General features: G+C 36.1%; 1 protein-coding gene across 3 annotated transcripts in view; it reads left to right on the forward strand.

Annotated features, from left to right (window-relative positions):
- LOC150081315 (uncharacterized) overlaps window positions 1-15,122 on the forward strand; it is a 169,415-nt gene that overhangs the window by 146,989 nt on the left and 7,304 nt on the right. For all 3 annotated transcript variants that reach the window (XM_090379647.1, XM_090379649.1, XM_090379648.1), the window contains exons 2-3: window positions 1,139-1,555; window positions 7,385-7,575. In XM_090379647.1, the coding sequence (XP_090235773.1) occupies window positions 1,160-1,555; window positions 7,385-7,575 (587 nt within the window). In that variant the 5' untranslated portion in view covers window positions 1,139-1,159. The remainder of the gene's footprint in view (window positions 1-1,138; window positions 1,556-7,384; window positions 7,576-15,122) is intronic.

Raw genomic sequence — 15,122 nt, forward strand, 5'->3', positions numbered from 1 at the left:
AACAATAAACAAATTTATTCACATTCCAGTAGCCTATTAAATAGGATTGATTTAGATGGTATTTAGGACACAAATATGATGAAAAAATTAAAAAATTATTCATATTTCGAAATGAAATGGAACAAAGAGTTCAAATCAAATAGAACTTGACTAATTTGATTTTCTTAAACTCTGATTAACTATAAATTAATCGGATGTAAATAGTCCGTCCTGAATCATATTGTTTGTTTTCAAGAAACCAGAAATTTTCTTATTTCTTGATTTTAAACTTTTGAGTAAAGGTCCTATATTATATAGCCATATCACTACTCCCCCTGAGTGTAAAATTTTTTAAAATTCCAATGAGGAATTTTTAAAAAATTTTAACATTTAATAAGAGCATTTAGGCAGCTCATTTAGGAAAAATCTCTTTTCTGCATAAAACACACAACAAAATGCACCCCTATTTACACATTTTTATGGCTGAGTACGGCTCCCCAGTGCATAGGTTGTGGTACTGGCAGCTAAGAAATATTGCCCTTATTTCCTGATAAAATTTCAGCAAAAGGGCTATGCTATGCTGGTGCATTATCTAACAGTAAGAATACCCCAGTGTTCTCACTTACATTTAATTTTTCCTGTTGAATAATGTTATTTCTTTTGCAAAGTGATTATGAAGCCATTCTGAAAGGAGTTCAGAATGGTTTCATATATGATTAAATTCTCATTTAGGAAAAATCTCCTTTCTGCATAGATAAATACATGGAGAGCAGTCTAAATTAAAATAATTATATATGATTATATATGAGGGTTAATGAATTAACAAGATTTATTCTATTCGCATAAGATATCAGCCCTAGTATTTCTATCTATTATGAATTAAAAAGTAGAACATATCCATGCTGTTACAGACAAGTAGAATATATCAATGCTGTTACAGAACACTTTATTTCATTTCTAGTGTTTGGGCTTTAAGGATTTTCTTCTGGCTATTTGATTTCATATGAAAGGAGATTAACTTCTCAGGTTGGCCTTTTAAAAGCATTAGCAAAAGAAAAGAAATGTAAATTCAATATTAAAATGCACAAGTGCTAGAAAAATCATTGGAAGTCATAACCTTTACAAATATCTTATTTTCATGTTTCTTTCTGTGTTTCAGGTTAAAGTTGAAGATTAAAAGATGGATTTCTTAATGATGGAGGACGATACTTCTAGGAAAGTTATTCCTGAAAAAGATATTGATGAGCAGAGTGATGCCAGTAGTGTTGATATTTATTCAGATTTAGAACTGGAACCCCAGGAGCAAATAGTTACTAGGAACTATTTGAGCAAATCTGGTTCACAGGAACTTGACTTAGATAACCTTGATAATTTTAATATCGAAAATGCATTTTCAAATAGGCAGACTGAGAAAATAGAAGTGGAAGATGCTTCGGAAGCAGAATCCATTCCTATGTTAGATGAATCTAAAAGTGGGAGAATTGAAGATACAAATGACAGCTTTGAGTATGAATTGGATTTATTTTCAGAAATATTAACTGCACAGGTGTCAGAAAGGGAAAGGAAAGCACAGAAGGTAAGTAATTCATATTTATTTTATTCTGAAACTAATGAAATATCTTATAAATAAATCATGTAGGATTATGTACTTTTAAAGATAGTTTTATGGCCCAAGGCATTTTGGCTAATTAAAAAATATTTTTTTTATTGATTTTTTTTTAATAATTTTTTTAAATTCAGGTTGGAATATTACACAATTTGCAATAATCCCTTTATTCAGAATTAATATTTGGAAATTAAAGATCAGAAGTACAGTAAGACTCCCGTATCTGCAGGGTATACGTTCCAAGACCTACCGTGGATGGCTGAAACTGTGGTTATAAGTGAACACCTAATGACTCCATATATAACATGATTTTATTGAACATACATACATATAATAAAGTTTAATGATAAATTAAACACACAGAAAAACAATACGAACATTAAATATGGTAATAATAAAGTACAGCAGACTCGATTTACCGGGACACTTCAAAACAAGAACCGGTGTTATAAGTCGTCATTGGGAGATTAGTGTACCTATTATCTTGCAATCCCCGCTGTCTTCACACCTACTGCTCAAAAAAAAGAAGAGACCAAATGTTTAGTTTGCTTTAGTGCGTCACGTTGATCATTGTGTTCCGTCGCACTGGAAAAGGACAATTTTGTTTCGTTATTTATGTCGGGAATTTTTTTTCTTTATGGTAACTATTTTTTTTTTTTTGTGGTTTGTTTGTTTTAGAAATCGCGAAAATGATGGGCAAACGCAAGAGTTGTGCTTTCAAAATAAACAAAAACTTGAAAATGGTACAACCGTTAAATCTCTAAAGAACCATTATATCATTGTCATTGGTGACCAAACTAATGCAACATTGTAAAAAATAAAGGAAAGATATTTGATTTAAATTGACATTGTAAAAAATAAAGGGAACCATTGTATTGGACATGCGAGTAGTACAGTTTTTTCCATAGTTTTAACCGCGTGTAACCGAATCAGCTGGTACGGGGACACAACTGTATTACATTGGAACAGAAAATAAGAAGATACATAGCCTTTGATACTTTCATCTGTTATCATTAGGGAAATCCTTTGAATGCCAAATTGCAAATATTAATATCTTGATTGTATGCAACTGTACTTGAGAGTTAGATTTACATTGCAAATCCAACTCTCAAGTAGAGGCATAACTAGAGACATATACCGTATTTCCCATGTATAAGACACACCTTTTTTTCGAAAAATTTGGGGTCTAAAAACTGGGGTGCGTCTTATACAGTGGTTGTAGATTTTTTTTACTTGCATTTTTTGCGCTTGTTGTCTTTGTGCTCATTGTTTCGCACTTGTTACCAGTATATTAGGTTACGTTTTGCCACATTCTGCCCAGAAATGGCTCAGAAAAGATTTTCGTACAGTGCTGAATTCAAGTTAAAAGTGATCCAGTTTGCAAAAGTGAATGGAAATCTTGCTGCTGAACGTAAGTTTGGTCCTCCTCCAACTGAGAAAACAATCCGAGACTGGCTATGGGAAGAAGAAACCCTACTGAAAACGCTACGGCAGAAGAAGGCCATTAGAGGCAAGTCAGCAAAATGGCCTGATTTAGAGAGGGAATTGAAGATATGGATTGAGGAGCAAAGGGCAATTGGAATTCCTGTGTCCACAAAGATGGTTCAGCACGAGGCAAGAAAAATTGCTGATGAAAAAGAAGTTACTCTGATTTCAAAGGAGGACACAATTGGTGCTTTAGGTTCATGAAGTGGGGAATGGACTAAGCATGCGTACATGCACCAGACTTGCCTGAAAGCAGAAGGTCCTTGAATTTCATCGTTTTGTCATTCAACGTCGGAAGACACATCAGTTGGGACAGATTGCAAATATGGACGAAGTCCCCCTTCAATTTGATGTCCTAAGTAACAGAACTGTTGATAAGAAGGGGGTGAAAACTGTAACTGTGAAGACAAGTGGACATGAAAAGAGCCATTATACAGTTCTAGCTTGTGCCGACGGAACCAAGCTGCCTCCTATGCTGATTTTCAAACGCAAAACAATGCCAAAAGAAGACATTCCTTGAGGAGTGATTGTCCACGTTCATGACAAGGGTTGGATGGATCAGGATGGGATGAAGATCTGGTTTGAGAAAGTTTGGAGCAGGAGACCAGATGGGCTCTTACGCAAACCTGCCCTATTGGTGCTTGATCAGTTCAGGGAACACATAACAAAAAATGCAAAGAAGATTGCTGCAGAGCAAAAAACAAAACTTGCCATCATACCTGGAGGCTTGACATCCCAGCTCCAACCACTTGATGTCAGCATTAACAAACCCTTCAAAGCTGCCATGAGAGATGAATGGGACCAATGGATGAAGTCTTCTAGGGACAATTTGACACCAGCAGGAAGAGTGAAGAAACCAACTATAGGAGAAGTTTGTACCTGGGTGAAAAGATCCTGGGATAATATCAAGAATGAGATCATTGTCAAGTCATTTAAGAAGTGTGGCATTTCAAATGCTATAGATGGAACTGAGGACGAGGCAATATATGAAGACAGTGATTCGTCATCAGACACAGATGAGGACAAGTTAATGGATGGGAGTTTTGACAGTGATGAGTTGTATGAATTTTATGATGAATAAAACTTGAGTTCAATAAATTTATATAATACATATTTTTTCAAATTTCGGGACTCAAAATTAAGGTGCATCTTATACATGGGGAAATACGGTGTATGGCTGATGTATATATATATATATGTCCACAAATATTTCCATGGCCATAGGTGCAAATATAATTACAATTCAAAGAAATATAATTATTACTTTGAATAATATCATATTTCTTATTTCCAAAACTTCCACAGAATGAAAATTTACACAGTAAGAACTATTTTTGCTTTTTTGCAACGCGAGATAAACTAAAAATTTAGAAAACATTCAGTTGTATAATCCCTAGCTGAGACCTCAGAAGCACTCCTACTTAATTTCAAAATCAAATATGCTCATTTTATCCAAGAGACATTTCCCATTGTGGTATTAAGCATTCTTAAGAATTGGCAAGTTGATATAGATCTGTTGTTGTTACTCCAAATGGTAATTATTTGAATCTCCAAATTATTACCATTTGGATAGTCTCAAAAACTGATTAACTGTAAAGGTGCAGAATGCACATCTGGAGGGTTAGTAAAGAACACAATTATGTGGGAATTTTGATTGGTGGACATGAAACTACATGCCTGCTACATATATGTTACAGTTCGGCCTTCCACTTACAATATACCAAGGGTAACAAACTTAATTTGTGATATGATCTACATTTTTTTCTTCAAAATGTGTTGTGATCTACCATCTCAAGAATTTCATTGCACGTGGTTAAAAAAGTTAATCAACACATGTTGAAAAATATTATTTATAAAATTTAAAATTAAATACAATTCAGAATTCTTATTTTAAATTCATATATTTAAAATTTTAATTTATGTGAAGTTTGTGCCTTCATGTCATCTGCCATGCTTCGGGGATATACTGTAATAAGGCCAACCGTAAATAATCTTCTGTATGCAAGTCCGTAAGATTAGAGCGATTCTCCGTCTTTGTTCGTTTCAAATATGAAAAGGCCGATTAACATAGATATGTGGAACCAAAACAGGAATTTAAAAGTTCATTGCATTTTTTTACATTTGGGTACTTTTCTCGGCAAACATATTTCCAAAAGTCGTTTTATTTTCTGAAATTTGTTTCTTATCTGAGTCAACATTAAATGGATAAGAAATATATTGAACAATGTCTTCAATTGTTTTAAAATCACTGAATCTGGTTTCAGAATCATTCACAACTTTCTCAATTTCAGAAACATATTTCTCACTATTAAATTCAAAAACAGGATATTTTTGATCAAATGATCAAATTTTTTTCTTTAAGATCCTTAGCCATTGCCAAAATTTGATATTTATATGTAGAAATACTACTAATCATGTCATCCACATTTTTATTTTTTCCTTGTAATTCTAAATTCAGATCACTTAATATACTGGTAAAATCAGCCAAAAAAGCCAGATCATACAACCATTCTGTATCTTGTAGTTGCTGTTAATCATCTCCCCTTTGATCAACAAATTTTTTAATTTCATTCAGCAAATTTCGAAATCTCTGTAGAAACTTACTCCGACTTCGTCACCTCACATCTGTGTGTAATATCAGATCTGGTTCATTTTCATAGAGTTGCATTTTGAAAAGACTTCTTTGAAGAGATTATCCTCTGATGGAATTCACGATTTTGAAAGCTGTGTCCATAACACTTTTAGAATTTAATCTTCGTGGATAATACAGTGGTAACTCAAAAAATCTTGGAATTCATCGTCCTTTTGGCACAATGCAATGAATCCGTTAAGATGCCCTTGCATTGCTTTAGCTCCATCTGTTATTGACACGAGCTTAAATAGTGGTAATTTAATTTTTTTCAATAAAATTTTTGAATGCATTAAATATATCACACCTCTAGTTCTTTCTTTTAATGAAACCATACCCAGCAGTTCTTCTCTAGTGGCAGAATCATCGAAAACCATACGAATAAAAATGAGCAATTGAGCTATATCACTGATGTCTGTAGATTCATCCAGTTGTAAAGAAAAGGGCACACAATTAGCAATATGAGCACACAATTGCTCGCTCACATTTTTACTCATTTTTCAATGTGTTGCATCCCAGTATTTCGAGATAATTGCAGATCTTGAAGAGCACTTCTAATTTCACTTTTGTCCTTAAATTTTTCAAAAAGAGAATGTGTTATTTCTAAAAATGCGTCTGATGAATTGAACATCAGAAAATGGTTTTTTTCAGGCGCCTCCATAGCCAGGTGGGCAGGAGCAGCAGTGCGTAGCACATGCTTCTTGATTAGACCGGGGTTCGAGCCCGTGACCACCAAATACGGAGGATGCGGAAAGGTCAGGGAATGACCACCGCATATCCCCGGAGCAATATGGCCTTAGTTGCTAATGCTCCTAAATAACAAACAGCAAAATGGTTTTCATTTTTTTTTTTTTTTGCAAGAAGGTGACTCACTTTAAATAATGCTACAGTTACTGCTTTAGATTGTAAATTGGTGTTATCACGAAGAGTTCGGAGCAATATGGCCTTAGTTGCTAATGCTCCTAAAAACCAAATAAAACAACAACACGGAAGCTTTGCAAATCAAACAACATTTTTCTTTTATCATTACAAAAAAGTATTCTGGTTCCCACTCTTAATGAAAATAATACATTTTACTCTTTTTCGTAGTATTCATTTTAAATCAAAGGGTATTAAATTAACGTATAAGTACTGTCCAGTTATTAATATTAATAAGCTAAATAAGAATTCGACACATACACTATACTCTCCACAATGTAACAGTGAATTTTCACTAGACAAGCCTAGTGACTACTCAATGACAAGAGTAGATATGTGGTTGAAGGATTTGTAATAAGCGTATGCAGCGGGGAACATAATAATAATAACATTTAGATTTTGACTAATGAATTTTTTATATATATATTTAGTGCTCGTGATCAACTGGTAGATCGCGATTGACTTGTTGCCCCCCCCCCCCCCCCCCCCAATATACCATTTAATTTACACTTTAATATTTATGACAAGTGGCTTGAATTCTTTTTTTTTTTTTTTTTTACTTTGTTGCTATAACTTTTTTTTTTTGTTTTTTTTTTGTTTGTTTATAGTTTTGTCTTTGACCTGATTTTAAGATTCTCTGGTTTTCTTTTGTATGTTTTATATATCTAATAAAGAATATGATATTATAATTATTATTATCTGCATTTTCTAAACATCTTTGAAAATTCATGTTATATTATATTTTATTTATTTATTTATTTTTTCAGATGAAAGATGAATATAATGACTTGAAGAATGAAAACTGCGAGTTGAAAAAACAAAAGCGTACATTAGCAATACAAAATGCTACTCTGAAACATAAAAACTTTCAGCTAAAGAAATATATTCTTGCCCTTTTCAAGACAGCTAAAGAAGAAGTCAGCAAAAAGGATAAAGTAATCCAGGAACTTAAAGACAAGTAAGTTTTGTATATTTATAATATTTGAGAGATTTCATAGATATCTCTAATAAAGTAATTTTTGCACTTAATCATATAAATATGAGGACTGCTCAATAAAGAATGATCATAATTTTTAATGAACAACCATACTGTTTCCTATTTCTAGCTGAGCTATGGAATTTAAGATGCTGTGGATATGACCAAACCAAGCTGCATCACATAGCAATTGACTCGTGTGCGCAGTGTGACTTTGGCAGTCGGCCAAGTTTATACCTGTTCAGTTTCACCTACATAATAATGGATGTAACACGAGGAACACTATGCTGCTCACATATTTTGTTTCCATCCTAAGAAACATCAGCTGCAACATATGAAATATTAAAAGATGCATATGGTGACTCTACACTTCCATATAGCACATCTTGCAAGTGGTTTAGAATGTTTAAAGGTGGGCTTAATTCAATTCAATAAAATTGGCAGTCCTGGAGCTCCAACTATTGCTGTCACCACAGAAACTATAAACACTGCTTCTGTAATTGTCAGAGAAGGTCACTACAACAGTAAAGCAACTGGCAGAGATGTTGAGAGTATCAGTAGGAAGCATGCACAATATTTTCCATGACCATTTGCATATGACATATGTTTGTGCACGGTGGGTTCCAAGACTACTCATGCCTGAGCAACAGCAAGTTCACATGGAGGTTTGTCAGGAATTGCAATGGATGGTTACCGAAAGAGATGAGGTTCTGCACAAGTTGATAATGGCAGATGAGATGTGACTTCATTATTTTGATCCGGAGAGTAAAAGCAAAATTTGTGGCTTCTGCAGGAAAGATTACGGTCAGTTATTTTTTTGCCATTCAAGGAATGGTTTACCATCATGGTGTGCCAAATCATATGACTGTTATGGGACCTTACTACAGAACTGTACTGCACACTGTGGGATCACATTCATTGCAAACAACTATATTTGCATGCAGGTGGGTGGATGCTACATCACACAATAGGTATAGGTATGTTGAGGGTCTGACGGCTCCGGGGATTTCTCCCATCTCCGCGTATGTTCTATGTATCGAGTGACAGTACCCTGTCGATGCCAGAGGTTTTAAAATAATGTATGGGTCAGGTGGTATGTAGTTTGTTGTGCCCATTGTTCATCCGGCCTGTTGGCTGCCGGGCCCCCAGTGGGACCCGGCGTTACCATACCTAGCGACGGGGATGCTGGCCGGGTGTACCAAGAGACTAATTATACTCTGGCAGGTCCTGCCACTTACTTTCCTGGGATTTCGGTGACTAGGGCCTAAAATAAAGGTTGGAGTTATTGCTGTTGATTTAAGTAAAATTGCATTTAGAAAATGCTGCGTGAGGTTTTACGCTGAAAGAACTATTTCTAGAGAGCCTAAAAGGTCGGGCAAAATTTGATGTGATTTAAATTTGGACCTGTGGGGCAGTCGCTGTACAAGAGAAAGTAATGGGAGGGAGGGTGTAGACGGGGGATGAAATAGGAAGAAGAGGGGGTCGGATAGGAAGGTGATCCCCCATTTTCAGTGGGGCATGCCCATGCCCCACGACATGGGGAGGCAAGGAGAGGAGAAAAAAATAATAATAAAAAAATAAATAAATAAATAAAAAAAAAAAATAAAAAAAAAAAAGAATAAATAAATAAATAAATAAAAAAATATATATATATATGGGGAGGAGAGGAGAAGAACAAATACCCCCTCCCCGGGGTATTTGGGTCGACAGTAGGCCAACCAAATCATCGTAAAGTCTTGACTTTCTGTGGTATGCTGAGTTTTTTTTTTTTTTTTACTTGTTTGACCTCCTGCATTCTTTCTAGTCGGGTTGCCTTTGGTATATTTCTATCATTGTTTTCCTTCTAGAAAATAGATCCTGGGCATATTGACTGAGTGCCTTGTAGTCCTCCTGAGTGTCTAACAGTCTGGGTTCTTGGTTGTCTGGGATATATTGGATTGCCGTTATTAGGCGTAGTTGTAGGTCATCATACAAATCGCACTCAAACATCACGCAATGTGAGACATCACATTGCTCATACTGAAGGTACGTTGTGAAAAAAAAAAAAATTGTGATCATTCTTTATTCATCATCATCATCATCAGCCATTTTCAATCCACTGCAGGATGAAGGCCTCTCCAGCAACTTTCCAGTTCCTTCTGTTTTGAGCACTGGCCATCCATTTACTACCCACAAACTCATGGATTTCATCTATCCCTCTCCGCCTTTGTCTTCCAGGTTTTCTTCTAGCTCCTCTTGGGCACCATTCTGTTATTTTCTTAGTCCATCTGTCATCATGTCTTCGAGCTCTATGTGTCCTGCCCAAGACCATTTTAGTTTTGATGAGAATGTCCTTTACTTGAGTTTGCTGCCTAATCCATGCGTTTCTCTACTTATCTAACAGTCTGATTCCCAATATAATTCGTTCCATTCTTCGCTGTGTAGTTCTCAGCTTCTCTTCCATTCTTTTGGTGAGTGCCCAAGTTTCACTTCCATAAGTCATGGTGGGGAGTATACATTGGTTCATTATTTTATGTTTCAGACAAACTGGGATATTGCTCTTCGTTATGTGACTATACAAAGGGTATTAGGAAAGTTTTGCAATATGACGCAACAGTGAATCACAGGAAGCTGCTTGTTGCTGCATGTTGAGACATGTTCATACATGCATAGTAGCCGCCGCGGCAAGTCAATGGGCTCAGTTATTCATTAGTAGTGAGAGTGTAAAGTGCTTGCGATGGCATCGTGGTCACGAAATGAGATAAGGACAGTTTTGCAGTATAATTTCGTGCGTGGTTTAACCATAGACCAGTGCTTAGAAGAAATGACTCTTGCACTAGATGATGATTGTCCACATCGTACAACGATATTCAGGTGGTATAGAGAATTCCAAAGGGGAAATTTCACTCTGGAGGATTCTGAGAGGCCGGGAAGGCCACGAATGTCAGTTACGGAGGAAAACGTTACTGCTGTGAGGAAAATGCTTGACGAAAACAGGCGAGTGACCTACCAACAGATAGAGGATACTTTGGGCCTAAATGCACCAGCAATTCGTTCGATTCTGCAAGATCATTTGCACGTGAAGAAACTTTGTTCTCTCTGGGTGCCGCATCAACTGACTGAAGAGCAGATGACACGACGTGTGACTTGGTGCCGGGAGATGTCAAAAAAGTTTGATAAGGGACAATCTCGGTATGTGAACAACATCGTGACAGGTGACGAGACTTGGCTGTACTATTACGATCTGCCAACCAAGGCTCAAAACAAAGTTTGGGTCTTTGATGATGATGACACACCCGTAATTGTCAGAAAATCCCGATCTGTAAAGAGAAAATGATCGCTGTATTTTTCAAATCGAGTGGAATTGTGGAACGTGTCGTTTTGGACACGCAGAAGACAGTCACAGCTAAGTGGTATACTGAACAATGCCTGCCTAAAGTCATTGGATCTATGAAGAACCTGCGGCCAAAGTCAAGAATGGACACCTGGTACCTGCATCACGATAATGCTCCAGCTTACCGCGCCAAAGCCTGCACCGAATATTTGACCACGACAGGACTGAAACTTCTCGAGCACCCTCCCTGCAGTCCAGACCTTGCTCCCTGCGACTTTGCACTGTTCCCGCATGTGAAAATGAAGCTAAAAGGGAGGCGGTTTTCCAGTGAGGAGGACCTTCTACGGGCTTGGGGCAACGAGTGTGCTTTACTCCCTAGTGAAACTTGGCAGAACTGGTTTAAAGATTGGTTTCGGAGGATGGAGAGGTGTATTGAATGTAGAGGAAATTACTTTGAAAAAATTAAATAAACAAAGCTGTATTGCAAAACTTTCCTAGTACCCTTTGTATTTCCTGAATGCTATCCATTCAAAATTTATTCTTCTCTTGACTTCCAGCCATTCTTTATTGAACATCCCTTATACATTCATAATATTGTTTGTTGAAGCACTGACTGAGCACAAATGAAAAATAAAAAGTTGGATTTATTGTTGATGAAATTTAAATAAAAACATAAGCTGGCTATATAGTATACATTAAACTTTTTTAAAAACTATGTATAAATTAAATGTACGTGTAAATAAACAGAAATAAATTTATGCAGGTTTTTAATTTGTACATAGTTTTTAAGAGTTTAATATATGCATTACAGCCAGCTTATTTTACTAATAATTTTTTAAAAAATGTAACAATTTGCTGTATAGTGCAAGAAAGCCATAGGCTTTTGCTGCACTGGCAACAAAAAAAAAACTACAAGTAGGTAAGAAAATACAAATTATATGCTTCCCTCATATTCAAAGGTCAGATATCCAGTTGACCTTTGAATTTATTTATTCAAACTGCCAGTCTCAACTACCTGCGAGGTCAACTTATTCCAGCAATCAATGACTCGCTGGCTAAAAGAAAACTTCGTACAATCTAATCTAAATCTCAACTCCTCTAAGTTGAATTTATGAACCTTAGTTCTGACAGTGATTGAATTCTTTATAACAGTGAGATTCCACTTTCGCTTATTTTACTAATTCCTCTCAGAGCCTTATAAACCTCAGTCAGGTCAGGTCACCTCTGAGGTGCCTGGTTGCTAAGCTCTGTAGCCCACATAATTGGAGTCTTTCCTTGTATGGTTGCCCTTTTGCCAATCGCCATTTGAGTTGCTCATCTTTGGACCCATTCAAGAATTCCAGTGTCTTTTTTTCAGATGAGGTCTCCATACTTGAACACAGCATTCCAAATGTAGTCGTACAGTTGCCTTATATAGTGGGATTATAACCTCCCTATCTCTACAGGATAATGTTTGGTAAATCATCTATAGGGTACCGTGGGCTTTCCTGGCTGCCTCTTTACACTCTTCAGTAAACAAGGCAGGCATAGGTTTGGCAGATATGGAAAGAGTCCACAAACCATCACGATGACTGTTACTTTTGTATGGTAGATATGTTGAAGTTTAAATTGAAAAGCTGTAGTGTATCTCATGTAGTGTAGTGAATTGAAAAGCTGTAGTGTATCTCAACATACTATCTTCTATCGTTCTGGTGCCACATATTGAAGACCTGCCAAAAAAAAAAAAGTTCTCAGAATTGAATGATGAATCTGATGAACAGGATAATTGGGATTATGTCTCAGAAGCCTGTGCAAGTAAAGTATCACTTTTCCTTAATTGCCAAGGACTGGATGACTTAGTGAGGGACTTACGTCTAACCAACAGTGCTGAGCTCTTATTTTGAGTAGTCTTGTGATTTCCCCATACAGAAAAATAGACGTCACTTATGCGTGTTTTTACATTGTTGCAAAATTCTCGTGTTGTTTTTGATTTGAATGTCTGTGAAGAAATTGGTATTTGACGTAGTATTGAAGAGTAGCAGACAATTCAAGTAAAAGTTTTAAAGCTTGAATTCACAAGATGCCGAGGTTCCTTTCCAGGTTGCAAGGCAGTTTTACTAAGTCTGTTTGTTTTTCTTTTGCTTGTAGGGAAGTAGATGAGCACTACAGGAGAACAGAAGAGAATGAGTTGTAGTGTGGTGCATAAAATGTAGTAAACAGTCCCTTAGTTCACAAGAAACAGTCTTGCTTACATTGCTCCATATCAGGGAATGATCAAACAATTTATTAAAGCATTGGATTCTCAAGGTGACAGATCTGAATATAGCCTTAAGCTGTTTCCAAAATTGCCTGATGCAAAAGCAAATTTATTGGTCAGCAACTTATGCAGATGTTGGAATCACAAAAACTAGAAGAATAAATGACTGATGCTGAGCAAAATGTAAGGCAGTAATGTTGCCTTTTAGTGATGGCTTTCTTGCTAACATTAAGAGTGAAAATTAGAATAATTTGGAAAGCTAATTGAAAATTACAGAAAGATGGGGTGCATCATGTCAGTTGAGTCCATTACTAGCACTTGGATCATTTGGATTTTTTCAGACTAAATCTGGGCAGTGTTAATGAAGAGTATGGGAAGAGATTCCACCAGCACATACAGTCGGTGAAGAGGTACTAACGAAGGTAGGATGAAGCTGTGATGAGAAACTATATTTGGTTCTTAGTTCAGGATGACTGCACAAAAGACGAAGATGTTCAAATGTACATTTTTAAGGAAATTTTTTTTTTTTTTTTTATTAATCCAAGGTGTTCTACTTTTTAATTTGATTATCTTTAGCTTGTTGTTTGCTTATAGCAAAGACTGTTTTCTGCAGATGTTAAATTGCTAATAAATCTGATTTAGTATTATTGCAATATACTTTTTTTTTTTAATTTCTAAGCAAACCAATTAATGCCACATAAAGATTAAGTTTTTTCGACAGCATACATTCACAAACACCAAGAAATGGTGATGGGCAGAATTATAGATTACTTTTGAAGTGAAAGAGCCATTATTGCTTTCAAAGGTAAAGGAAAGAGCTTTTGTTTTCGCAAAGGTAATAACAGTGGCTTTAGACATTTTTCAAATTGTATTTTCAGTGGGATCAGCTGATGGTTTTAAAAAATAAAAATGCCAAAAGGAAAGTGTTCTGGGAAATAATCCTGAAAATTATTAAGCTTGTTAAACGAACAAAGAGATATTGTTCAAGGTTTAGATCACAATTGATATCAGATGAATTTAGTGGCAGAGAAATAAAAGCATGGGATATTGGGTAAGTTTGAGGATTAAAATGGGTGATCTAAATTATTGTCGGGGTTTCCATGGCCTATAATTTTCTAACCAAAAACAACAAAATAAAAATGCTTACGGAATATGAAAGTGTAACTCAAAAAGTTTTATTACCTATAGAATCAATACTGTAGAACGCTAAACAACTTCAACATCTTATGTGCTTTTCATGTAAGATGTTAAAGTGATATTCAGTTTCCCTCCAAGTGTTCTCCAGCATTTGCGGTGTAACTGTTTCGATTGCAGCAACAATTCTGAGCTTCAGTTCATCAAGGGAGGTTACAGGGGTCTTGTACACAATGTCTTTTCCATATCCCCATAGGAAGAAATCAAACGGCATAAGATCGGGTGAGTGCGGAAGCCATGGAATCGATCCACCACGCCCTATCCAGCGTGCAGGGAAATGCATGTCAAGAAATTCTTGGACAATAAGAGCCCAATGTGGTGGTGGTGCACTATCTTGCTGGAACAGCATATTTGGCTGATGATTTTCCAACTGGAGTAACAGATACAGCTGTAGCATGTCCAGATAGGTCACCGCTGTCACTGTTTTTTCCGCAAAGAAAAGGGGTGCCCAAACTTCCGAACATGACAAAGCACACCAGACATTGACCTTTGGATTATCTCTTTTAGATTCTTGAATGGCGTGAGGGTTTTCTGATCCCCATATTCTGCAGTTATGACGATTTACCCTCCCTGATATGTAAAACGTTGCTTCATCACTAAACCTCCATCTCCGAAGGTAATTTTCGTCAGCTTCAACGTTTTACAAAATGTCATGGGCAAATTGGAAACAGTGGAGTTTATCGTTCGGCTTTAAAGCCTGCACAATTTACAGTTTGTAGGCATGGAGATGAAGGTGGTTATGAACAACAGTCTCCAAACAGTCGTTTGTGGTATACCTAACTGCAA

The sequence above is a fragment of the Mastigoproctus giganteus genome, chromosome 8 (assembly GCF_048544385.1).
Source record: "Mastigoproctus giganteus isolate SK-2022 chromosome 8, ASM4854438v1, whole genome shotgun sequence".
In the NCBI taxonomy this organism is placed as follows: Eukaryota; Metazoa; Arthropoda; class Arachnida; order Uropygi; family Thelyphonidae; genus Mastigoproctus; species Mastigoproctus giganteus.